Genomic DNA, 24,661 nt, shown 5'->3' with positions numbered 1-24,661 from the left:
GATTGCACCAAAATCAAGAGTAAATGTGGAAGTAACTGGACATCCAAAGGAGTCCTAACACTAAAATATGAGTTTATACTTGTTCAATCCTGATCGACTCAAAATATGAGTTTAAAATTTTACCTAAATCTGTCCATATTTACAAAAGACTAATCCAAATCTATTTTCAGCCTGTCCATATTATTTTTATTAAAAAATATTTATATTATATTATTTTAATATTTAACAAATTTATACAATTTTTATTTATTAATTTTTTATGTAATCATCTTAACGTTACTTTAAATGTCTATATTAAAATACTATTATATACTTAGTATATGTTTATTTTTAATATATTCTAAATTTTACAATATATAAAAATAACATTATATAAACTATCATAAATTTAAAAACGTCCTAATATTTTTATACAAACCTATTTTTTAAATTTAATATTCTTACTTAAATTTTATTAAATTTTAGACCAACCTTCGAATTTGTAAGGTAAATTGGCCGATAAACAGGTTTAAATTCAACCCAAACCTTGTAAAAAATTTCAAAATACAAAATAAAAAACCCAATCCCCGCACCTTTTAATTTGGTTTCGCGCTATGCAGGAGCCAAAAATTTCGCTCCTTTTTCCAATCTTCCCTCCATACTTTTTCCCCATTATTTGGAGGCAAATACGTCGCCGTTGGCGCCACCCCGCCAAGGCCCACACTTTAAACCAATATTATATTACCCTAATTGGCCCACTTAAGCCTTTAATTATAATTTAAAACCCCATTAATTACTTTCTTTAAATCTATAAACAACCTCTTCTCATCTCTCCCTATAGTTTTCAAGTCACTGAACCCACACAAATACAATACCTTTCCCTATTCCATTCATATATAAAAGCAACAGCAACAATTCACGTTAATTAACCCTTTGCCTTTTTTGTTTAATTTTTTTTAATTCTAAAATTCGAATTTTCTTCTCAGTGTTTCATTCAAGATTCACGGGAAGAACGTGCGAATTTCATATCTTCATTGTATGGATCGTATTTTTAGGGTTTTCAATATTGGATTCAGGTGCGATTGTGTGCGATAATTGTTTTTGAATTTAGGGTAAGTGATTGCGTTTTAAATCTAGCTGGGGGCTTTGTCTCGATGTGAAAATCAGGGTCTGGGTACAGAGTAGGGGGGCAGGAAGATGATAATCAAACGGACGGGGAATCTTGAAATGCGGAGTATGAAACGGTGTAAGATGGAAAGACAGGGCTACGATGATTGTGGGGAAGAAGAGATATTTTACGATTACGAGGGTAATCCGAAGAGATTGAAATCGAACGGATATTATTCATACGGCGAGTTCGATGATTTCAGTAGCGGTTCAGGTTATTGGAGTAGTGAGGAGTCGTACTGGGCTGTTGAATTCGAGTCGAATTCGATGAATCTGAATAAAGCGAAACAAAATAAGAAGAGTTCCAAGAGGAATTTTAAGCCTCCGTTGTTGAAATCATCTAGAGGAAGAACTCAAACGCTTCCTTCTAGATTTAACGACGCTGTTCTTGATTCATGGAAAAGTAGAAAACTAAGAGTCGATTATGCGGATTCGAGCTTGGAGGATGATGAGTTTGATGGGTCGAGATATCTGAAAGATAAGTATGGATATGGAAGCTCGGATTTGTATCTAATTAGTAAAAGAAGAGAGGAACGAGGAATGAGTTGTGTAGGAATTAATAATAGTTATGAATACGGAAGTTATTTGGATTCTTCTTCTTCGACATTGCTAGAAACTGAAGAGACTGTGCCTTATAATAGTTTTAAGGGTATAGAGAGGTTGAAAAAAGAGAGAGGTGGGAAAAGGAAAGATGTGTATAAGCCGGAGGATTTTGCTTTGGGTGATTTAGTTTGGGCTAAATGTGGGAAGAGATACCCAACTTGGCCAGCTATTGTCATTGATCCTATATTGCAAGCTCCTGAATCGGTCCTAAGTTGTTGTGTTCCTGGTGCTATTTGCGTTATGTTTTTTGGGTACTCAAAGAATGGAACTCAGAGGGTAATCTCATCTCTTATGTTGTTCTTGTTGTTTAATGTATGCTAGTATACTCATTTTTTTCAGAACTGCAAGCAGGATTATGCCTGGGTGAAACAAGGAATGATATTCCCATTTGCAGAATTTATGGATAGGTGTGTACTCTGTAGATGACTGTTCTTGGCTGACTTTACTAAATGGTAACAAGGTGTTTCTAAAGCTCTTGACTTTTTCCTAGTTCAGATATCAGGGGCAGACCCAGTTGTTCAAGTGGAAGCAAAGTGATTTTCAGATGGCTCTGGAGGAGGCAGTTTTGGCAGAAAATGGTTTCCTAGACTCGGAACATAAGACCCAACAAATGGGATACACAGATACTCAACCCAGTTGTTCAAGTCAGGATCTGGATTGTTTATACACCCACAACCAGGCAAGTTCCTTCAGAACAAGTTTTCTTGTATTTATGAGTTGAGCTTCACAGCACCAATGGTTTTATAGGGTATCTGATAATTTCAATGATCTAAGTGACATGAGACGTGTTATAGTTCTACTATGGATTAGTTCAGTTGGATATATATTTTTCTTTTTCTATAAATTTTGGTTTAAGCTCTCTGGTTTCTCCCATTTTGGTTTATAGGCTAGCAAAGTAGCTCACTTGTAAGAATGCATGTTGATTTGTGCAGGATGCAAGACCTTGTGACAGCTGTGGCTCGGTTGTTCCATTAAAAACTATGAAGAAAATGAAGAAATCTGCTGAGCTTTTGTGCAAACATTGTTATAAGGTTAATGAAAAGACTCTTGCTTTTGATGATGTTGTGTTCGAATTTGAGCTTCAATACACCTTCAGTTCTTAAAATGTTTACATTTCTTTGCAGCTGCGGAAATCAAAGCAGTATTGTGGCATATGCAAGAAGATTTGGCACCATTCAGATGGTGGCAATTGGGTAAGATTATTTGCAGCTGCTGTAACTAGTTTGAGTATTTTCTTTGATAAAACATTTGTGTATTTTAAGATTGGTTTAACCCTGTGGATTAGGTATGTTGTGATGGATGTAATGTGTGGGTTCATGCTGAATGTGACAACATTAGCAGTAAAGTTTTCAAGGTTTGCTTATCATGCCCAACTTGCCCCTTTTTATGTTTATGTTTCTCTCTTATGTTACTTTGTGCTTGAAGTTATTAGAACTGCCTTGGTCATTGTTTGAAGGATATGGAGAACATTGATTATTACTGCCCCGAATGTAAAGCGAAGTCCAAGTTAGAATCATGCTTAGCAAAAAGAGAGCCAAAAATCAAGTATGTTGGTCCAATGTGTCTTTCCTTCGAATTTTACGTATGTGCATTAAAGGAACCCTCTATTTCGTTTCTACCTAATAATGTGATGAAAAACTGAAACAGATCTAGAGAAAAAAGTGGGGAAAGTGTTCCTCCTGACAAGTTGACTGTAGTCTGCAATGGCATGGAAGGATCATATATTCCAAATCTTCATTTGTAAGTCCTGAAAATCTTTGAATTATTTGGAGTGCGTTAAAGTAGGTTGTAAGCTATTGTACTTCCATCTACCATTTGTTCTAATGTGAACTTTTCCTTCATGTTCTAGAGTTGTATGTGAGTGTGGTGCATGCGGGTCAAAGAAGTATACACTAAGTGAATGGGAGCGGCATACAGGCTGTAGAGCAAAAAAATGGAAGTATAGTGTGAAAGTCAAGGACACAATGACAACTCTGGAAAAATGGGTCTGTTCTGGTGTTTTTTATTTTGGAAGCTTTGTTTATTCATTTATTTATGTTGCTTTAAAACCTTCTTTGATTTTGCCCCAACGAAACAAGGTTTATTTCTTTTTGTCATTTTGCTTTTTTTTCCTGCTGAATGGTTCTCATTCATGGCCATTCTTGAATTCTTCACTCTTTTTGTTATTATTCATTCCTATAATCTATGCTAACATGCATTATATACATTTGGTATATGTGTGCAGATTGTTGATTACAATGCCCATGGTGTTCATACTCTAAAGCTAGATAAGCAGAAGCTAATTGGTTTTTTGCAAGGTAAATCCCGTTTCTTAAGGAACATTTTTCTTCAAGTTCCTTTTTAATCCTCTTTTTGTCCTTAGTTGGAGAAGTTAATCACTTTCAAAAGTGTGAAACTTAATTAACCATCTTTTTCAGAAAAATATGAGCCTGTTGATGCAAAGTGGACAACAGAAAGATGTGCTGTATGTAGATGGGTCGAAGACTGGGATTATAACAAAATTATAATCTGCAACAGGTATTTTAATCACGCACCAGTTCTTGATATTGACTTGCATATCATTTTATGGCTCCCAGACTTATGGAAAGAGAATTTTCTTTTTCAGGTGTCAAATAGCTGTTCATCAAGAATGCTATGGGGCAAGTAATGTTCAAGATTTGACATCTTGGGTTTGTAGGGCTTGCGAAACACCTGATATTGAGAGGGAGTGTTGCCTTTGCCCTGTGAAAGGCATGTTATGTAAAATTAGTTTTTGCTTTCCTTTGTTAAGATTCATCATCCTAGATGTGTAGTTATGTAGATTGTGAAGATCTTTACAGAATATATCCGTGAAAGAATAGGTGGCAGGGGCATGGATATCTGCATTAGAATATATCTGGACATTTACTTAGTTGCAAATATGGATGGCACTTCAGTTGTTAACTCATTTGACTTCTTGCATCAAGTCATTTTTGTGATTTACTTTTGTCACTTTAATAGCTCTTTGTTGAGTTTAATAATTTCTTTTAAAGTTTGTTCTTAAAATATGTAAATATGATTTTCTAGGGGGTGCTTTGAAGCCAACTGATGTGGAGTCACTATGGGTTCATGTCACATGTGCCTGGTTTCGGCCTGAAGTTGGTTTCTTGGATCATGAGAAGATGGAACCTGCTGTTGGAGTCCTCAGAATTCCACCCACTTCTTTCTTGAAGGTGCCTTCCTAATCATATTATCTTTGTAAACCATCATGTTTCATGAATTCTGTTTTAAGATATTTTTTTGCTAAATGTGAGGACCTGAAATATCATCGTTTTCTGCAGTTTGTTTTGCAGTTATTTATGGTTTCATCACATTGTTTCAATAGATTTCATCTAAGTATGTTTTAATTGTGTGGATGACAGAGTTGCGTGATTTGTAAGCAAACTCATGGTTCCTGCACTCAATGTTGCAAGTGTTCGACTTATTTTCATGTGATGTGTGCATCAAGAGCAGGGTACATCATGGAAGTAAGTGTTTAATCCTTTTATGTTTATCTTAAAGGCAAATGGTGATCCCAGATTTCTCAGTTGAAGAGTGTTTGTATGAACTCCAATTGCTGCTGAAATGCTCATGACTGAAACTTCACAAAACATGTTCCTTCATGGTTAACTCATATTTGAGTCTTTCTTATTAATTTACAGCTACACTGCTCTGAGAAGAATGGGATGCAAATGACGAAAAAGTTCGTGTACTGCACTGATCACAGGTTTGATATTGTCCCTTTTCTTTTTTCATTTGCTATTGTACATATCTTCTTAATAAAGAAGATAGAAGATACTTTAGGTTATGCTTATATATGTGTCACCCATATTTTTTGATGGTATCCTCATATTTTGGTCTTTGTTGCAGGAGCCCTAATCCAGATGCAGTTGTTGTCATGCATACTCCTTCAGGGGTTTTTGCTGCCAGAAATGTTCTTCAGAATGTAAACGATTGTCCTAGAGGTTCGAGGCTAATTTCATCCAAGAATGCTGAGCTCCCTGAATCCCCAGCTCTGGATACCAATGACTTTGATGCATGCTCTGCTGCTAGATGCCGCGTTTTTACAAGGTCAAAATTTAAGGTAGGTTTCCAGGATTCTTGTGATTTACTGTCATTTTTTTTTATTTTATATCAGTAACATTTTCCAATTTTCTCTGCATATATTTATATACTTCCTGAAACCTTTTCATATTCTGCTTGACAAAAGTGAAGTCATTGATTTTATGTGATTATTTATTTTCCAATTAAGCATGCACTTTTTATTAGTGGTGAGCAAAGCTCTATTCGATTTGAAAAAATTGAAAAAAAATTCAAATTTTAAGTTAATTTAATCGAGTTTTTCAAGTTGACTCGAATAAGTAATTTGAATTCCAAGTTCAAATCGAGTTGAATTTAATAATTTGAATAGCTTGAATAATTCCAATAATAGATTGGTGTAAATATTTTTTTGGTCTTTGTCAATTTTGAAAATGAGTAAATTGGTCTTTCTCTCAACAAAATTACAAAATAATTATAAAAATTCCAAAATTTATATTTAAAAGAAAATTATAATAATTTTAAAAATTCTAAAGAATATATAAAAGCAAGTTAAAAATTTTAAAAATTTCTAAAATAATAATTTTGGAGACCTAAATAAGTTAATTAATGATAAGTTTATCATACTAAAGTCTCTTATTTTGTTATTATTTTGCTTTGAAAAAGTTTCAAATATATGTTTTCAAATTTATGTGTTCCAACATGGAATTAATTATACTGAAATAAGAGTTTCAAATTTAATTTTTTAATTTAACTCGATTCGATTTGGCTCTAATTTTATTTTACTCAACTCGATTCAAAAAAAATTCAAATCGAGTTAGGATGATAAAATAGGATTCGTCAACTTGATCAACTTGAAAATTTTTCATTTGATTTGACTTGATTCAAATGAACTCTCACCCCTACTTTCTATTGAAGTTAAAGCTGTCTGCTGGTGCCACTAACTTTGTATGTTGTAAACTGCTAGCATGATGCAATTATTTGTGTTGGTTTTATCTTTGCTTATACTATTCTTGTTATTTGCCAGGGAGCTGAAACTGAGCCAATATTCCACAGTCCGAGTGGGCCAAGTCATCATCATATAGATGCATTAAGAGCATTAAGCACATATAAAGTACCATTCTTCTCTTTGTTGTAGTAGATATCTTATCTTTTGAACATTAACTTTTTAATTAGAGAATCGCTATCAATTAATTTTGCCTTCTGGTTCTTTTGGATTAGTCAATGAGTTCATAATACAATTGTCTTGTAACAGGAAGTAGATGATTCTACTGTTTTCTCGTCATTCAAGGATCGACTGTACCAGTTGCAGGTAAGCTATGATCCTTGATTATGTCCCATTTGTTATTTCTTAGTTTGATGTAGTTTTCTAATTCAATCTTTCTACGAGTCTTTAGAGGACTGAGAACCACCGAGTTTGTTTTGGCAAATCTGGTATTCATGGATGGGGCCTTTTTGCACGTAGAAACATTCAGGAAGGAGAAATGGTAATTACTTTGTCCTGCAATACCTATTTTTGTCCATTTTCATAGCATTAACATCAATGTGGTTTTAAGTTGTATTTCCTCAAGTAAAGCATTATTATGTTTGGTGTGTTGATAGTCAACATGTGTATTCCAGGTTGTTGAGTATCGTGGTGAGCAGGTTAGGCGTAGTGTTGCAGATCTTAGGGAGGCACAGTACCGTTCTGAAGGAAAAGATTGCTATGTAAGATTCTTATAATCCCTGTCCTTAATTTATGAATGTGCTGCATCTGGTATTAAAAGGGTTTAGATTTGACCATCTATCTATCTCTGATCCCACTTGACCGATTAGTTTGACCTTCTTGATGTTCTTTCTGTAGTTTGGATAAGCCTCTAGAATTCTCGGAAAAAGATTCCATGCCAATGGTTGCGTGTTGGTTAAGTTAAATGTCCCTATATGTTAATCATTTGAGGTTTTTCTGTTTACCGTATTTACTTGACTTGGTGCCTCCTTAATTCTGTAATTAGTCAGGCTTGAAACACTCTCTGGTTAGGTCCATTTTCATTGTTGCTGACCTTATGGTGTTAAATACTGATTCTTGATTATTCAAAATGTAATGCAGCTGTTCAAAATCAGCGAGGAAGTAGTGATTGATGCCACCAATAAGGGGAATATTGCACGCTTAATCAATCATTCGGTACGGGCTTATAATCGGGTTGATGCCCCCTCCCATTTATAAAAAAAAAAAAAAGGATGCCCCTATAATTACTTGAGTAGTGCTAGTGTTGATTGTTTAGCATCATGAATTCCTTTTTGTAATCTGAAAATACCACCCATTTTGCAGTGCACGCCTAATTGCTATGCAAGGATCATGAGTGTTGGCGATGAAGAGAGCCGGATAGTTCTTATTGCTAAGACCGATGTCTCTGCTGGTGATGAGCTAACGTAAGATCTCTAGATTCCTTTTTTCTCACTATTTCCATTTCCATCCGTGTTTATTCATCCTAGTTGGTATCCTTGTAGTCATTCATTACAATATATATGATTTGTTTGACAGATATGATTATTTGTTCGATCCGGACGAGCACGATGAGCTTAAAGTTCCTTGCCTATGTAAAGCTCCTAATTGTCGAAAATATATGAATTAAGGTTGGCTATACTTACCATTCTTTTTTCTCTGGTATAAAGGCATTAAAGAGCTTCTAATTGATGGGATATTCTTACATTTGATATAATTCAGAAGTGAAACAAATGAGGAACCTCATTATTTTTTGTCCCCATTTACCCAGTGAGCTTGTAATTCTTTTTTTTTTTTTTTTTGTTTGTAATTCTTTTTCAATAATTTGTAAATTTTATCAGCTACTTAGCTGGTGCCTCTTACAGTAGTATAAAATATTGGTACACTTACAATACTCTTTTCAATTGTTCATATATTTTCTTGCAACGTGAGGCCTACGCGATTTTATCAGAATTTGGTTTAATTTTTTTTGAGCAAAGCAATTTGGTTTGAGTTAGACTTGTTTTTTCACTTTAATGTAGAAACCTTTTTTTGATCTCATTATGATGGTAAATGTCCAATAAAAATGTGATGTGTTGCATTTCTATAGCTAATTTTTATCTTTTTAGATAAATTAAGATGAAAATGATAACTCATGTATTAAAATGATTAAGGGATTGGTTTGGTTATAGGTATAAACTTAATTTTAAAAATCAAATCATGAATATAAGCTGACTTTTGATGGATTTGACTTAGAAGGGAAACAACACAAATGTATATACACGTAAGCAAAATGTTGATTATAGCAGAAACTCTTAAATTTATTTAATTGATTAGTATTTTGGAGAGGGAGTTCGGATTCGATTTTTACTCGAAAAAATTAGATTTTTTTTAAAAGTTTTGAGTTAAATAAATTTAGTTTTTAAATTTTGAGTTTAATTTTTGAATTTAAATAATTTGAATACTATTTTAACTTAAAATTCCTAAATCTTTTATTCTTCTCTAAAAATTTTATTCCTTTCCATTCTACCTTCTTCTACCCCAAATCTATTTTCCTTCCAAAATTTTCCTCCTCAATTTTCAAAACTTTTTATTTTTCTTTAAATTTTATTTCTCACCCTTTACCCTAAATAAAAATTATTCAAAAAATCCCTAAATTTAAATAGTAATAATTTTATTTATATCTACTATTTATATTATTAAATTAAATTTCACAATTTATATTATTTAATTGTTTAATCGTATTAAATCTTTATAAATTTATGTTAAAATTAAATTATTGATGATGCCATAAAATATTTATGTTAAAATTTTATGTTGGTATTAATTTCACATTTTATCTTTAAGATAACTTTTATTAAAAATCATATTTTTACATTTAATATATTTTTAATTTTAAAATATACAATGACAAGAATTAGAATATAATTGAAGCAACTAAGCAAGCAAATAAGTTAATTTGTATATAAAAGATTAATAAATAAATTATGAGGGGATGAAAGTTAATAACAAATTTGATTATGGTGGATGATAGTGGTTACAAGGACCTAAAGTAATTTTTTTTTAATTTAACTCGAACAAATATATTCGATTCGAATTTCATCTCACTCAACTCAATTTAAAAAAAATTCTAAATAAATTAGGATGATAAAATATAATTCGTCAACTCGATTAACTCAAAAATTTTTCATTCAATTCGATCAAACATTCACCTTTATTTAAATGTCAAAAGGTACACATATAAAGTTCTATATGGAGTTACCTATTCTCTATACGAGGCCTTGCTATCCAAATGACATGCCCCACAGAAGCTTGTAAAAGTGCAATACATCGTCACAAAAAGGCATAAATGTTAAGCACGCTTCTAAAAATATACTAAAACATTTAACCCTAATCATTTTTAAATAATTAAAATTTCAAATTTTAAACAGTATAGAAATTAAAACCACATGCAGAATTTGACGAAATGAAATTATGATGTAATATAAAACATTTGGACCACAGTTTTTTTTTTTTATGATGAACATATCATTCATATTCATTTTACTATTTATAAAGATTAATTTTTTTGTGATTCGTGATTGTCCCTTTTAATAATTTCACTTCTAAAATCTTAACTTAAATTTTATTTGTGAGAGTACAGTCTTTTTATCTTTGGTCCCAAGGCAACATTTACATGTACCGTTTCCATTAGTCTTATAGAATTCATATTAATTACCGATCATAAACAAGCAATCTAATGATTATGTAAAATTTTAAAATTGATCAATTTAAAAAAAATTAATTTGATTCAATTCCTATAATAGAGACCTCCTAAATATTTAACCTAAAATAAAAAAAAATCCCTTTATTTAATTTTTAAGTAGTTGACTTTCTACTGTAATAAAACTATTTTAATATAAAGTCTTGCAATGAATTCCTCCCTTAAATTTATCCACCCTTAAGAACATTCCTCATTAAACATGAATACCTTCATCATCTTCTTCACTTTTCTCTTCCCTCTCTTACATACATCAACAACAGCACAACCATGTCCCATCACCAGATGTGCCCAAAACCAAGTCCCCATACGTTTCCCTTTCTACCAACAAACCACTGAACACCCCCAAAACTGCGGCTACCCCGGCTTTAACCTCAGTTGCAAAACCCAAAGCACAACTTACCTCAGCCTCCCATATTCCGGCGACTTCTATATACGCGATATCAACTATCTCGATCAACTAATAACACTTTACGACCCCAACAATTGCCTTCCCAATCGGCTTCTTACATTCAATATATCAGGAACTCCGTTTGTTATTCCTTTCCATGAAAACTATACGTTCCTTACTTGTCCTAGTGAAGTCATCAAGTCTCGGTTTGATATTATTGAATGTATGAGTAATTCGACGCATTCGGCGTTGGCTACTTCTTCGATGAGGCTTGTGAGTTCGTTGGTGTCGTCGTATTCGTGCCGTGTTGTCGTGGCGGCATTGCCGGTTCCGGTTTCGTGGCCGGTTAAGGAGGATGAAGAGTTTACGGCTGAACTTGGTGGTGATATTCAATTGACTTGGTATGTACCTCAATGTGGGGATTGTGAAGCACAAGGTGGGATTTGTGGGTTTGAAAGCAATAATAGTGACGAAATTGATTGTTTTCGTCGTCTACCTGAATCAAGTAAGTATCTTTATTTCGAGCTTTGATCAATGATAATATCATTTTTGCATTTGGTCAAATCTTGTTTTTAGTCCCTCTGTTATGTTGGATTTTTTTTAATCCTTCTATTCTTTTTTTTAATACAAGGCAGAGTTTTTATTCCCTCCGTTATGTTCTACTTTTTTTAATAAAAGGGTAGAAGGTACGGGTCTAGTGACGGAGTTTAGGATTCAATGTTAATAAAAAAAGTTGAAGGGAAGTTGACTCTTTTTGTCCGTTCGGAGTTGATATACCCTTAATGTGTTAATATTATTGTCGGATCAGATCAGGTTGTTCAAAGATTAAATTAGAATTGAAACATAAGAGGAGCTAAAGAAAGTCTTCGCCCCCTAAAAAATTTAAGGGCTTCAAATTTTTTTTTAAAAAAAATTACTAAAACTCTTGAACCTTTTGAAAATTCTCATTAATATTTTTTTCAAAATTTTTAAAAATTTTAACTAAACCCCAAAACTTAATACCATGTCTTCCTCGAGATTAAAACCAAGATCTAATTTCTAGAAAGACTTCATTAAAATGAAGTCATTTGTCATTACATGGTAAGCTGAGTTGGCATGCTCGGTTTGCATTTAATCCCTTTACTTTACTCTAACATAATTTAGTCATTTAATTTTAAGAATAAATATCAAAATTATACATGAACTATAGTTTAATGTGTAATTGTTTACATGAACTTTGATTTTGTGCAATTTTATACATGAAAATCGATGTGATCCGGTTCTTATAAATTATTAACACAATTATTGATATAACATCATTTTATGTTTACATATTGCATACATAAATTCTATTTATCTAATATAAAATAAATTGATGTATTTATTTCTTTAAATGTGTATGATTAAATCAAAATTAAAGTTTCAAATATACATTTGAATCACAATTAGAGTTTCACATGTATAATTACACCAAATTAAAGCTCATGTATATATTTGCACATTAAATCAAAATTCACGTATAATTTTGAGATTTTCCCCTTATTTTTATAATGTTATTAGTATTTCCAGATTGATAACACAGTTAGTTGTTGATATTTTTTAGTTAGCCTTAAGCATTCAATTGACATGTAAATTTACTTGAACACAGTTAATTATATTTTCACGCGAGCTTGACTCTGTGATTGAATAACTATAATAAAACCTACATCACGACTTTAATAACAACTAATAGTCCGACATGTAAATTTATCATTGGTTGAATATGGTTAGCTTCTATTTATCACTTTAACAACAAAGAAGAACCTTATTAGAGATTAAATCCCATATTTTGATATGATAGGAGGACTAAAATCTGAATTAGACATTTTTACATTTCCACTAACATCACATATCTTTTTTCATGATTAATTCAACATCGTTAGGCTAGAATTAATGTTTCAATCAACTCATTTAATAATAAAATTGAGAAAGCCGTGAGAATGAAGATATTTGGGATTACTTCAACCCATTATGGTTTTTATTTTGGACTTAATTAAAATAAATAAATGAGTGGCTTTTACGAATGGAGTAGATTTCTAGTGTTATTTGACTTTAGATTTTTTATTTTTTGAAGTTTGACTTTAGTATTTTTATTTTTTGAGGTTTGACTTTAGAGTTTTTATTTTTGGAGTTTATTTAACTTTACTATACGATGATGTAATTGCATTATTTTATGTTATCGTTGTTAAGACTATACAGATTAACCCATTTATTCTAATGTCAACTACAATGAGAGGCTTAATTTTTATATTTATATATATATATATATAAGTATGACGTCATTTCTCTCATATAGTACGGCTAAAACAAGATAATGTGTTGTATATTAAATTAGTAATGCAATGAAAAGTCAGAAATTATCTACGAGTTGGATAGGTTATCAGATAGTATGTTTTGAATAAAATATAATTAAAAATTAGTAAAAATAACTAATCAATTCAATTAAGTTTTTATTTTGATTTAACTAATTTATATGAATTTATGGGCCAATTAATCTAATGTTTCTATTCAAATCAATGCCTTGATCGATTTGATCCGATTCAAATAATTATGTTGCATTTTGCTTTTGGAAATAGTCCATTAACCATTTCCATTAATAGAAGAAAGCTTACTAGATTCCAAGCTTAGATGACAAAATTGAATAGCTTATTTACTGAACCTTACCCTATCCCTCATAATATTTAAAATTATCATTTTACTTCTATATATTTAAGTGAAATATTCATAAAACATTCTTAAAGCAAAATGAATATGAATATACCCAATATTTATGAAAATAACCATAAAATTTGAAGGGAGATGAAAGTAGAGATAGAATATACTAATAGTAAAATAGTGAAAGATTTAACAATATCTGCTTTTACTCCGCTCCATTATCATCATAAATTAAAGTTGTAAAGAAAATCATTGATCTGCTATGGTAATAACCAATGTTATTTGAATCGAACTAAACTATCTCGTTCGAGCGGTCAAAAATTGACAAATATATCAACCCAAATATAGGAGTTAAACTGATTTTTGAGCAAATTATTTGGAATCAATAAAAAAAACCAGAAAAAAAAAATCAATGATTGAACCAATTTTATAATTTTTATAAAATTTTTAGTTATTCAACCGTCAATCCAATCCAATTATTAGCCAAATGTTAATATTGTATTTCCATCTTCCAATTAGCATTTGATCTAATACAATGTCAAATTTTCCTTTTGGTATCATATTTCAGGCCAAACAGGTAATGGTCTTAGAGTTTTCGGGATCATCTGCTTGTCAATTGCTGTACCGGCACTTGCGTGCGCAACCGGGATCGCCCTCTTCGCATGCTGCTTCAGCAGTCGCAATGATGCTGGGGAAAGCCCCATGCAACAGAACAACAGACCTGCGGCAGTGCTGCCACAACCTGCGGTTGTCGAAACAGGGCTGGATGAATCCACAATCGAATCATATGAAAAGCTGGTGCTCGGTGAGAGCCGGAGAATACCTGGCCCCAACGACAGCACTTGCCCTATATGCTTATCTGAATACCTTAGCAAAGACACTATCAGGTGCATACCAGAATGCAAACACTGCTTCCATGCAGAATGTATTGATGAATGGCTACGAATGAACTCTACGTGCCCTGTGTGCCGGAAATCTCCACCGGCGGAGGATGCTACTCCAAACACCAACCCTGCTTGATATATTACGAATGAACACTTCTTGTATTGTATTGTATGCAATCACAGTAGGCATAATAGTTCTTATTCTTTTATGCATTCAAGAGAGTAGAATAAGTATGTTAACGTGCAACTATCCCTGGCAATATTCGATTTTATCGAAGCAATTTCCATACATAATGAGGTTTCAGCTCACAAGTACCATGTTATAAAAGTTAAACAGAACACGATATATATAAACACGCACACATTTCATATTTTGACAAAAAGAAACTCCTTAATACTACTATGAGGTTAAATGAAGCCTTACAACATTGGTTTTCATTTCTTTGCAAGCAACTTCTTTGGAAGCTTATCCAAAGGGATAGACTTTAGCAGGAAAAGCCGAGCAGCTCGTTCTTGCAAAGTACCGCCACATTTTAGACCACGAGCCTGCAGTTCTGATTTCAACCTCTCCAACCCAAGAACCTATAATACGACGAAAAAAGTTAGCACCCAAATCACAATAAGCGTTATAAAACGGATGATCGAAGAGTACGATAAATTACATTACATATAACTATGCCTATGATCCGATTTAAGCTTGGACTAAAGGAAAGCATTTGATAAACTTGCAACAAGTTAATACCGTACTCATTTAGGTACATGATCGAAGAGTACATTGAAAGCTTTTCTATTTTTAAATTTTAACTTCCGTCTAGTATGTATATAAACCGATGAGAGCAATAGTGCAAAGAAGGCAGCATTAGTTCACAAATCCTTTCTTTGCAATTCTTGCTCTCAAAAGTCTAAACACATTCCCTCAAACAACCTAAGCCTACATGGAAAGCAGGAACAGGAAAAGAACTTCGAGTGCATACCTCCATCTCTTGCGGCGAATTGAAGTCATCAAAGTTCAATGGCTTTTCAGGTATAGCCACGTTAGTATTTGAAACTACCGTTTCTCCATGAAATTCTGATTTCACATCAGAACAACCATTGACTCTATCTATCAATTTGTTCCCGACTCCTTCATTTTCTTGAACTGGAACATCGGCACCCTGACTAACTATTTCCTTCTGATCTTCGGTTTTAGTTCCATTATTTTCCGGTATCTCGGGTTGCATTGCTTCAACTTCAACCTTATCATTTTCTACATTGAGCACATCTTCCCCACCGGATTTCGAGTTTTGCAGTGGAAAAATGTCTTTCTCTTCCTCGGAACCACTCTCACTCGATACTCCACCTGAGAATTCCACATCAGATCTTCTCTTATAAACCGAACCGGAACTCCCCTCGGTTCCCTTACTAGAATCCGAATTATTCCCATTGTTCAAAACTACAGATTTTTCATCTTCCTCGTCATCTTCACTATCTTCATCATCACTGCCATTATCACTATCACTCTCATTTAATTTCCTCTTTCCCATCCTAGTCAAAACAAGAAAAGCAAACAAAAAACTAATAAATATCCCAAATATTAAAAAGAAATCCATAACCTAATCTTACAAACAAATTAAATAATGGTTAAAATCTGCTATTAGTACTTTGCGAAAGTTGTGGATTTAGTCCCTATCAATTTTAGTTCTACTTTTCAAAATTTGAAATTTTAGTCCCAAACCAAATAGTAGCAGCTAAATTCGTTTGGTTAAACTCAATTACTAGTCTTGTACTATGAGTAGATTTGATCCATATTCTCTATATTTTTCGAAACAAATGACAATAAGTAATCCATTAACTCAAATTTTGAAAATAGCAATAATCTTAAATGATCTTGATAAGACTTACCAAATCTTTAACCTTTTAGGGTCAGCTCCGCCTGGAACCGCCTTCCGCTTTCCTAGGCACGCCGCCTTAACGGATTCTTCAACCACCGCCACACACCTTGCTGATTGCTCCCTGTACTTCGCCACATACTTCTCGGCTTCTCCATCTCCAACCCCTTTTTTCCCATTTTTCGCCTTTTTCTTTATAAAATCCTCGGCCATCTTCTCCAATTTCCTCTCTTCCTCCTCCGCCTTCCACTCCTCCAGCCTCTTCTCCGCATTCACGTGCCTCAGCCTTCTTCCGCTCATATCACGGCAAGCCTCGAAATTGATCGTCTTTTTCTGCCCGGCCTTTGTGGCTGCGCCACGTAGCAGCGATCCGAAACCTCCTTTGCCACCGAGAAGGCTGAAAGAGAGGTTGAGGGTAGCATCGGGGTGAGAAATTACAGAATCGTCCTTGAGCTGATGGCCGCGAATCAGGCGCTGGAAATTGATTGGGATTTTCGTGATTTCCTGAATTTGACGCTTGACGGAACCGACTTGGACTTGTGGGGAGGAGAATTGAAGCGATAACGTTTGGCCATTTACAAGTTTAACGAATAGCTGCAATTGCCTCGGATTAACGTTGTTGTTGTTGTTGCTAATATCGTCTTTGCTAATTCGATGATCTTCCATAACTGTTGATTTTGATCTGAAATTGGATATTTTCTGGGTTTCGTCTGAACGGAATTTGGGATCGGGGGCAAATTTAAGGAAATTAGGGTTAGGGTTCTGATTTTAAGGTACCCCCAATTTTAAAACATTCAATATTTTTCTTATTTTGAGAAGTGGGGTGGCGGTGAATTGCCATTTGTGAGTCCCGCTTTATACAGCTAGGTCTAATTATGGTTATAAGTTAAAATTTAAGTTAAATTTTGCTATTAGTCCCTGTACTTTACAAATCTGTGGATTTAATCTTTAATTTTTTTTTTGTCATTGTTAGTCTCTGTACATTTTTAATTTTAAAATTTCAGTCCTCGTCAAACGAAAACTATTGAATTCATTAAGTTAATTCTGCTATTTTTAAATTTTGATTCAACAAACAAATTATGTGTCGATATCAATAGTAACTCATTATTTCAATAAATCATTTATTCGGACAGAAGAAAATTATGTAAACACTTACTCGAAGTCTCACTTATCAAATTTCATTGTGGAGGACACATTTTTCTAAAGAATTTGCTATGATATATCTGATTCATACATAATATCATGAAAAATGGATACAAAATTTTTACTGCTACTTAGTATCAACAATATGTGTAATATATTATTAGCTTATTATTTTAACATATTACTCACTAAATTTTTAGTTAATAGATTAATGACTATCATTTGTGTTAAGGATTAAAATTTTAAATTAAAAAGTACAAGAACTTAGAATGATCTAGTTGAAAAATATGGATTAAATCTACAATTGTACACATAGTACAAGACTAGTAATTAAAATTAACTAAACGGATTTAATAACTATTATTTGAATGGGGACTAAAATTTCAAAATTTGAAAAATACAAATACTAAAATTTACCAATCCAAATTTACTATAGGGGCTAATAGCAGAATTTAACCTTAGTTTTTCAAGTAAGTTGCAATATAAATGATATAGCTCGAAGAAGTTGTACATTTTTAAGCTAATAATTAGGGGTGTTCATAATTCGATTAAAATTAAATTAATCGACCGAATCAATCTAAGTCGATTAATTAGTTGGTGGCCGAATTTAGTTCAATTAGAGGTCGGTTAATGATTTTTTAAAAATTCTGTTATCAATTAAATTGGTTTGAAATCGGATAATTAACCAAAATAAATAATATATTTTTGAACTATTTAAAAAAGATAATGAATATTAGCAATGTACTTTTTATATGTTTTATATTTATTTTAACTAAAAGACAAAAACATATAAAATATTCGATTAACCGACGAATTAATAGAAATATTTCAATTCGGTTAATGTATTTAAAAAATTCAATTCAATTAACGGTTAGAAATTTTTACATTTCGGATAATTCAATTAATAATAATTCAATTTAATTAATAACTGAACTGACTGTTTGAACACCTTTACCCATAATTGACCCCATAAGTTGATTTGCATTTAAAATAAATAAATAAATATATATATATATATATGCATCTGTTTAAATTTATACATTTACAAACAGGTTTTCCCCAAATTTACTCTAATCGAATACAGAAACGCAAACCTCCTTAATTAGCTATTTTCCCATTTATTATTCAGCCGTAAAATCAGGCTCGGCTGGCTTTTGAGGAAGCAACGGCGACAATCTTTGAGGCAATCTAGGGCTGCTTTGCGAGCCATGGCTCCGCAACGTTCGTAACGCATTGACGGCAAATTTTGAAGCGTAAAGCGTGGCGCCGAGGCTTGGTGAGGTTTCGTTCCCGTTTGCCAGAGCTGCAAGCGGCTCTCCCTCGGCTTCACGTAGTGACTTTACCTGCTTCCTCCTGCAGTGTCGGCGCCAAGCTGCTTGTATAAACGACGCCGCCCATGTCTGCCATCTCACCGAGTAGAACCTGCATCAACAAAATCACTGCGTGTAAGCATTCCATTTGATAAAGAAAACTTAAACTTATTGGTTCAACTAATTCGCGGTTTAACCAATTTAATACTATTCTTTAGATCAATTTTTGGTTTAATTAGTCTAACTGATTGGTTAAGTTTAAACATCATTACCCAAGCTTCAAACAATCTAAACTCACAATGATTTGAGCTTGAAACTACTTTAACTCAAAACAACTCAAAACAAGTATTGAAAACTTACCTAAAGCAATTTGAACAAAAAATATCACAACCCGTAATAATTCTATATGAAAAAACCTAAGCCTAAAATAAGCAAGATACAAAATAATTCAAATTCAAAATTACTTAAAATCGAAATAATTTGAACTCGAAATTGATCTAAATTTGAAATAAACTCAATTTAAAACAACTTAATCCAAAACTACTTAAATTTAAAATTAACCAGAATCCATAAAATCTCATACTTGAAACTTAATCCGACCTAAACCCGAAATTAACCCAAACCAAAACCGAATTCAAATAGCAAATTAGTAGAAAAAAGCATTGGAATTTAAAAAGGAAATATTAATTACTTGAAAGTATGCATGAATTGCTTGCTGCTAAGACGTCGAAACTGAGAAGCCACGAATTTCAAATCGTCCGCCTTTAAAGCAAAAGCTTCAACTTCTTTCAAGGCCTGCACTGTTCTCGTCGAGATCGGTAGGTTCGACGATGATTGGGGATCCAATGCCCATGTGAGCAGATCGTCACCGCAAAAATCACCGGCTTTGAGATGAGCAGAGTTGAAGAAACCGGTTCTTCCGCCGTTTGTGGTCGTACTTGTCAGATTCCCTCGGATAATAAACAGCATCTCCTCCACAGGATCACCTTCTCGGAGAATATAGCTTTTGTCGGTGTAAAGCACTGGTTTGAGACGATCACACATTGCATCTAATAGTTGTTCATCCATTTTGTCGAACATTGGCACCTAAAAGAAAAAGATTAGTTCAATGTTTAAGCTTTAATCGCATGTTCATATGCATAAAGTAAGCATTCGATTTTTTCCATCGGTTTGATTGATTTTTTTGAATTTGATTAACTTAATTGAAAATATTTTAAATTTTGAGTTCGTGACTACTTCTTTCAATAATGTTCTCTTTAAGTCTTGAACCACTAAACTCAACACTTGTTGATCCAAAACCCTTAAATTTATAAAATTATAAGTCTATTGTTTTAGTTGTAAATTTTAACAATTGATCGAATTAACCAAAATCACAATCGAATAATCCAATAAGGTTGACATAATCATAATGATTTATTCAAATGGATCAATTAAGTCGATTATAACCCAATTTTACTAGCCAGTTGGTTTTGTTTGGCTTTCCACTTGGGTATTTAAAGTTTTTTTTTTGTTACAAATGGTAATTAAACTATTAATTTATCTCATTTTATCCCGGAACACAATATCAACCACTAAGAATGTCACATTTTTACTAAATATCATACGTTATTTAGTAAAATGAGATGAAATTAAAATTTTAATTACCATTTTGACCAAAGAAAACCTTTTAAGTTAACATGAGGGGATAATTTTATAATTAAGGTTTTTTTTTATAAGAAAAGGACTCACTCTTTTGAGAAGATCCAAGCAAAGATGTCTCTTTATATCTCTTCTGAGATCCCTAGGAAGATTAGCAATGAGGGCTTCTTCTTCAACACCTCTGGTTTCTTGCCATTTGTACTGTTCATATCGCCTTATACGTTCCCTAAGGTTCTCCGGTAGCATCCGGTGTGACATCCATTGCTCTGCATCTTGCCTTTTCACCCTCATTTCCTCCACTCTCACCCCTGTTGATTCTAGATATTTCTGGGAAAACAACAACATAGAAAATGTAAATGTTGAGCAAACTATGAAAGAATTTTGGATTAATATAATTTTTAGTCCCTGAAGTTGTCAGCTAGGACCACTTTAGTACATATATTTTTTTGTCACTTTGGTATATGACCTTTACAATTAAGTACATTTTGATCTTTGAACTAGAAAATTAAAAAAAATGTAATTACATAATACTCCTAGATAGTACCATGTTATTGTTTGAAAATTTTCAAACAATGACATCATGCTTTTACGTTTTACAAGGGATTAAAAAGGAGTTTAGTTGTCAATTTTAATTATCTAAATAGAAAAAAAAATACCAGTATTTAGGGGCAAAGGCAGAATTTTTGCTGAAGGAGCCGAATTAAATTAAATTTTTTTGTTGAAGGAGCCGAAATTAAATTAATTTTTTTTATCAAAGCCAAAATATAATTTTTTTCATTGCAAGCTTAAATTATTAAATCACAATTTAATCATTTTAGGAGGTTAAAAAAATGTAAGTTTATCGTAATTTAACTTGGAAATTTTAAGGTGAAGACCCCTGCTTTCCCCTTTTAGTGAAGCTTTTGTAGGCAAAGTTTTTAGAATCAGGCTAGTAGTTGAACTCGATCAGACCATTTATTTACCAATTCAATTAGATAAATTATTAAAAATTCGATTAAACCATCCAGTCTAATTGGTTTTTAGCCCAGGTCAACCGGTCTAGTGCCTTTTTCTGGACTAAATACCCTGGCTGATCGGTCCGATCCAGTTAAAACAACTACTAAAATAGAGGTAATAGGGAAGTTGAGAGCATTGAAATTGCAGAAATACCTGCATGTTCCCAATGAGCAGTGAAAACAGAATCAAGCCACCAATGGCAATGGCAATGGCAAACAATATCTCCCACACATAGGTACTTGTTTTGAGATTTTGGCCAAAAGAACTAAAACCAAAAAAGAAAAGGAAATCAATCAACTGCTCTATGGAAAAAAATCAATCTAAAGAGTTTATTTATTGCTTTTACAAACCTTAGATTACGCAAAGCCCACCAAAAGCAGTACAAGAACTTCATAGGAAAATCCATGGTTTCCACCACACCGGACTCGAGTGCATCGAAAAATATCCCGAAGTTGAAGTGTTTCGGATCTTTCAAGTCGTCGGGATTGATTAATGAGCAGGTAGTATTCAGCATATTCACTAATGTCTCGTTACGTGTTATGCTTTTATGACAGTACAACGCGGCTACGTCGCCATTTACAGCATTACGCCAACACCGGTCCTGTCGTTCGATCGAAAACAAGTACCAAAAGGCTCCAACTGCCTGTTATGTTCATGTTGGAGACATCAATGACTTGGTTGTAATGGTTAATGTTTTTGTTTAAATGGTTTGAAAGAATATATACGAATCAAACCTACATGACTAGCTAACATGTATAGGAAGAGATTCAAAGCAGCACCGGTCCATGCCGATTTGGTTAATATGCCGGAAGTGGTTGTAACTTCTTTGAAAAGAGGAACGATTCGAAGGATTCTCGGCACGTATTGGATGAAAATAAAGGTTTTCAACAAATCTTTCGTGATCTCCGAAACCGAGCCTTTCAATGATGATTTTATAATTATGACCACCAGCTAATTGAAAAAAAGCAAACAAGTGATGTTAAAAAGACGGAGTCGGTCAATGATTTGTTTTCTCTACTCAAAAAATAAGCTAGTAACATGAACAAAATATAATCTAATTCCTAATAAAGTGACCTCCATAATACTTTTACTGCATGGACTGCAATAATTATTGTAAGTCAGTACCTGTGGAAGTGGTAAGATAGCGAGAATATCAATGAAGAAGTTCTTGAACAAATACCGTTTCGCGATAGCCCAAGAATCTTCAATCAACTCGCCTCTACCGAATACACGCGACGACGGGGCAATGAATGCGGTACGGAATTGAAACACGATATGAATGGCGTAAAAAGCGTCGATTAAAGTACGAAGGACACTAGCAACGACTCCGAGTTTGTTGTCCAAGTCGAGGCATTTCAAATTTCCCTTAACCACAGGGATGTAAAAGAACAAAGGATCAATAGCTAGAGCAATGGCACATGAAAGAAGGAACATTTTGTTCCAGTTTTGAAGAAAGTCTCCTTGTGGATTAAGAGTCCTCTTCTTTGAACTCACTGCCTTGTCTTTCTTCGGTTGTTTTTTACTCGAAAACCCGAAATTCACTGGTTTCTTTAAGCCTTTAACTCGTTCGGAACCATTCTCGAACAGTTTCCGGGCACCCTCTATAACAGCACTGAATGATGGTCTAACTTTTGATGTAAACGATCCATCATCTGAGCTCCAATCTTTGAATCTGATTAAATCCAATGAAAAAATATCATCAAAAGCCCAATTTCGAAAACCCCGGTAAAAGTCCTATAAATTGGTAGTTAAATTGTATTTTGCTCACTCTACTTAAAAAATGATAAATTAATTGGTCTTTATATGTTAGAACAAACAACAAACTATTAAAGACAGTAAAAGGCAAGAAGCTTCCTTGTCTCTCCAAAATGACAAATTATTATTTTAGTCTCTTGAAGCAATTAAAATTATAAATTAATTTAATAGTAAAATATACTTTAATTTTTCAAAAGATGATTTTTTTCCATTTAATCTTCTAAAACAATAAAGATATACATAAAAGAACTAATTTGTTGTTTAATTTAAGATAAGAAAATTAATTAAACACCATTCATGGTTTCATGTTGGGATTGTAGTTGTACTATATACTTATGGTACTTAAATAATTCTAACGTTGAACTGATCAGTGAAATAAAAACAACACAAATACGAGTTGGTTCATAAACATACTTACATACAGTTTGTAAGTACCACTTTCAACCCTCACCGGTGACTTTAGAAAAACAGCAACTGTAGTAAAGACTAACCTTACAAATTTGTCTCGCCGGAAAGTCATGATCTGAGATAGTTTCAAATGCCAAAAAACTTCAACTTTGAGAATTATCTAACCCTGATAAGACAAACCAAAAACTTGATATGATTAAAGAAAAAAAAAACAAACAAACTTTGCATGAAAACTCTACTTTCCTACAAATTGAATAAGGATTGGTTTATGTCGGGAAAAAAAAAGGAAATAAAAAACTATTCATGAATTAATGAAAGAAAGAGAAACCTTTAAACTTTAAAGGGGAGTTGAGATGTTGCTTTCTCATAAAAAAAAAAACGAAAAAAGAAAGAAAGAAAGAGGAAGACTTTACCTTAGCAAAGTCAAGAACTTGAATTGTCGATGAAAATTGTGTTTGTTTTTTGAAAGAAATTTTCAGAGCAACCAAACATGAAAACAGAGGAAGAAGAAACAGTTGTTTTAAGCCTTAAAGATTCTTACAAGACATTTAAAGATGAAAACGTTGTCTAAAAAAAACAATGGAAAATGGAAGAGAAATTTCGTTAAAGGGCAGCCCTTTTGGAAAAAGAAAAAAGAAAGAAAATTCGGGGTGAGGGTCGATAATGGCAGTTATTGTCTGCGATTTTTTTATTTGCCTTTTCAAAAAGGAAGGACATACCAAAAATGAAGATGGAAAAAAAAAAATATATATATATATATATATGTATATTATAGATTATAGATTATTGAACGAGAGGAGACCTAAAAGGAAGACGAAGTCCACAGGGAGAAGAGTCAACCCAAAGGCCTAAAGCTTCCCTTGTTTGGTTTTGGAGGGAAAAATTACATTTTGGGGCCCATGATAAGTAAAAACTAGGAAATAAGGTGCTTATTTGGATAAACATGTTCTATTGGTGAGAAAACTCGATTTAATTTGAATTTTAAGTTAATCGAATTAAGTTATTCGAATTACTTGAGTAACTTGAATAAGTTTTTCAAGTTCGAATCGAGTTGAATTTTACAGTTCGAAGAATAGATTGGTGTGAATAT

General features: G+C 32.9%; 4 protein-coding genes across 5 annotated transcripts; 2 read left to right on the top strand and 2 right to left on the bottom strand.

The window, feature by feature from the left end:
* Positions 1 to 594: 594 nt before the first annotated feature.
* Positions 595 to 8,719, top strand: LOC108479991 (histone-lysine N-methyltransferase ATX3-like). Its single transcript, XM_017782878.2, has 23 exons — positions 595 to 2,025; positions 2,101 to 2,156; positions 2,245 to 2,428; positions 2,682 to 2,780; positions 2,874 to 2,942; positions 3,035 to 3,103; positions 3,206 to 3,294; positions 3,397 to 3,489; positions 3,599 to 3,734; positions 3,974 to 4,046; positions 4,167 to 4,266; positions 4,355 to 4,479; positions 4,795 to 4,940; positions 5,130 to 5,234; positions 5,409 to 5,473; positions 5,617 to 5,830; positions 6,812 to 6,898; positions 7,040 to 7,096; positions 7,182 to 7,271; positions 7,405 to 7,491; positions 7,871 to 7,945; positions 8,093 to 8,193; positions 8,306 to 8,719. The coding sequence occupies exons 1-23, from the start codon at positions 1,177 to 1,179 to the stop codon at positions 8,394 to 8,396; spliced, it is 3,060 nt and encodes a 1,019-aa protein (XP_017638367.1). The 5' UTR covers positions 595 to 1,176; the 3' UTR covers positions 8,397 to 8,719.
* A 1,964-nt stretch (positions 8,720 to 10,683) lies between these two features.
* LOC108477803 (putative RING-H2 finger protein ATL21A) lies at positions 10,684 to 15,012 on the top strand. The gene is made up of 2 exons (XM_053022869.1): positions 10,684 to 11,401; positions 14,147 to 15,012. The coding sequence occupies exons 1-2, from the start codon at positions 10,708 to 10,710 to the stop codon at positions 14,587 to 14,589; spliced, it is 1,137 nt and encodes a 378-aa protein (XP_052878829.1). The 5' UTR covers positions 10,684 to 10,707; the 3' UTR covers positions 14,590 to 15,012.
* On the bottom strand, positions 14,690 to 17,181 carry LOC108479701 (uncharacterized). The gene is made up of 3 exons (XM_017782438.2): positions 16,335 to 17,181; positions 15,428 to 15,977; positions 14,690 to 15,035 (listed from the first exon to the last, which is right to left on the bottom strand). The coding sequence occupies exons 1-3, from the start codon at positions 16,985 to 16,987 to the stop codon at positions 14,889 to 14,891; spliced, it is 1,350 nt and encodes a 449-aa protein (XP_017637927.1). The 5' UTR covers positions 16,988 to 17,181; the 3' UTR covers positions 14,690 to 14,888.
* A 1,176-nt stretch (positions 17,182 to 18,357) lies between these two features.
* Positions 18,358 to 24,350, bottom strand: LOC108477359 (cyclic nucleotide-gated ion channel 1-like). 2 transcript variants are annotated; one of them, XM_017779875.2, is made up of 9 exons: positions 23,985 to 24,350; positions 23,655 to 23,737; positions 22,534 to 23,080; positions 22,147 to 22,359; positions 21,759 to 22,051; positions 21,562 to 21,673; positions 20,503 to 20,739; positions 19,466 to 19,860; positions 18,358 to 18,886 (listed from the first exon to the last, which is right to left on the bottom strand). In XM_017779875.2, exons 2-9 carry the CDS (start codon positions 23,681 to 23,683, stop codon positions 18,586 to 18,588), a joined length of 2,127 nt encoding a protein of 708 aa, XP_017635364.1. In that variant the 5' UTR covers positions 23,684 to 23,737; positions 23,985 to 24,350; the 3' UTR covers positions 18,358 to 18,585. The 2 variants fall into 2 exon arrangements, with proteins under 2 accessions (XP_017635364.1, XP_017635365.1); XM_017779876.2 differs by lacking the exon at positions 23,985 to 24,350 and having other exon boundaries at positions 23,655 to 23,898.
* Between the last annotated feature and the right edge of the window lie 311 nt (positions 24,351 to 24,661).

Source organism: Gossypium arboreum, chromosome 12, assembly GCF_025698485.1.
Source record: "Gossypium arboreum isolate Shixiya-1 chromosome 12, ASM2569848v2, whole genome shotgun sequence".
NCBI classification, from domain to species: Eukaryota; Viridiplantae; Streptophyta; class Magnoliopsida; order Malvales; family Malvaceae; genus Gossypium; species Gossypium arboreum.
This window is presented reverse-complemented; position numbering and strand designations above follow the sequence as displayed.

Excerpts from the sequence above, each read along its gene's own strand:
- LOC108479991 (XM_017782878.2), top strand. The coding sequence starts at position 1,177 with ATGATAATCAAACGGACGGGGAATCTTGAAATGCGGAGTATGAAACGG. Across the intron at positions 2,429-2,681 it reads GTTTATACACCCACAACCAG|GATGCAAGACCTTGTGACAG; the intron begins GCAAGTTCCTTC and ends TGATTTGTGCAG. Across the intron at positions 7,097-7,181 it reads ATCGACTGTACCAGTTGCAG|AGGACTGAGAACCACCGAGT; the intron begins GTAAGCTATGAT and ends ACGAGTCTTTAG.
- LOC108477803 (XM_053022869.1), top strand. The coding sequence starts at position 10,708 with ATGAATACCTTCATCATCTTCTTCACTTTTCTCTTCCCTCTCTTACAT. Across the intron at positions 11,402-14,146 it reads TCGTCGTCTACCTGAATCAA|GTAATGGTCTTAGAGTTTTC; the intron begins GTAAGTATCTTT and ends CAGGCCAAACAG.
- LOC108479701 (XM_017782438.2), bottom strand. The coding sequence starts at position 16,987 with ATGGAAGATCATCGAATTAGCAAAGACGATATTAGCAACAACAACAAC. Across the intron at positions 15,978-16,334 it reads CCTAAAAGGTTAAAGATTTG|GATGGGAAAGAGGAAATTAA; the intron begins GTAAGTCTTATC and ends TGTTTTGACTAG. Across the intron at positions 15,036-15,427 it reads ATTCGCCGCAAGAGATGGAG|GTTCTTGGGTTGGAGAGGTT; the intron begins GTATGCACTCGA and ends GTCGTATTATAG.
- LOC108477359 (XM_017779875.2), bottom strand. The coding sequence starts at position 23,683 with ATGACTTTCCGGCGAGACAAATTTGTAAG. Across the intron at positions 22,052-22,146 it reads TATACATGTTAGCTAGTCAT|GCAGTTGGAGCCTTTTGGTA; the intron begins GTAGGTTTGATT and ends TGAACATAACAG. Across the intron at positions 20,740-21,561 it reads TGCTCATTGGGAACATGCAG|AAATATCTAGAATCAACAGG; the intron begins GTATTTCTGCAA and ends TTGTTTTCCCAG.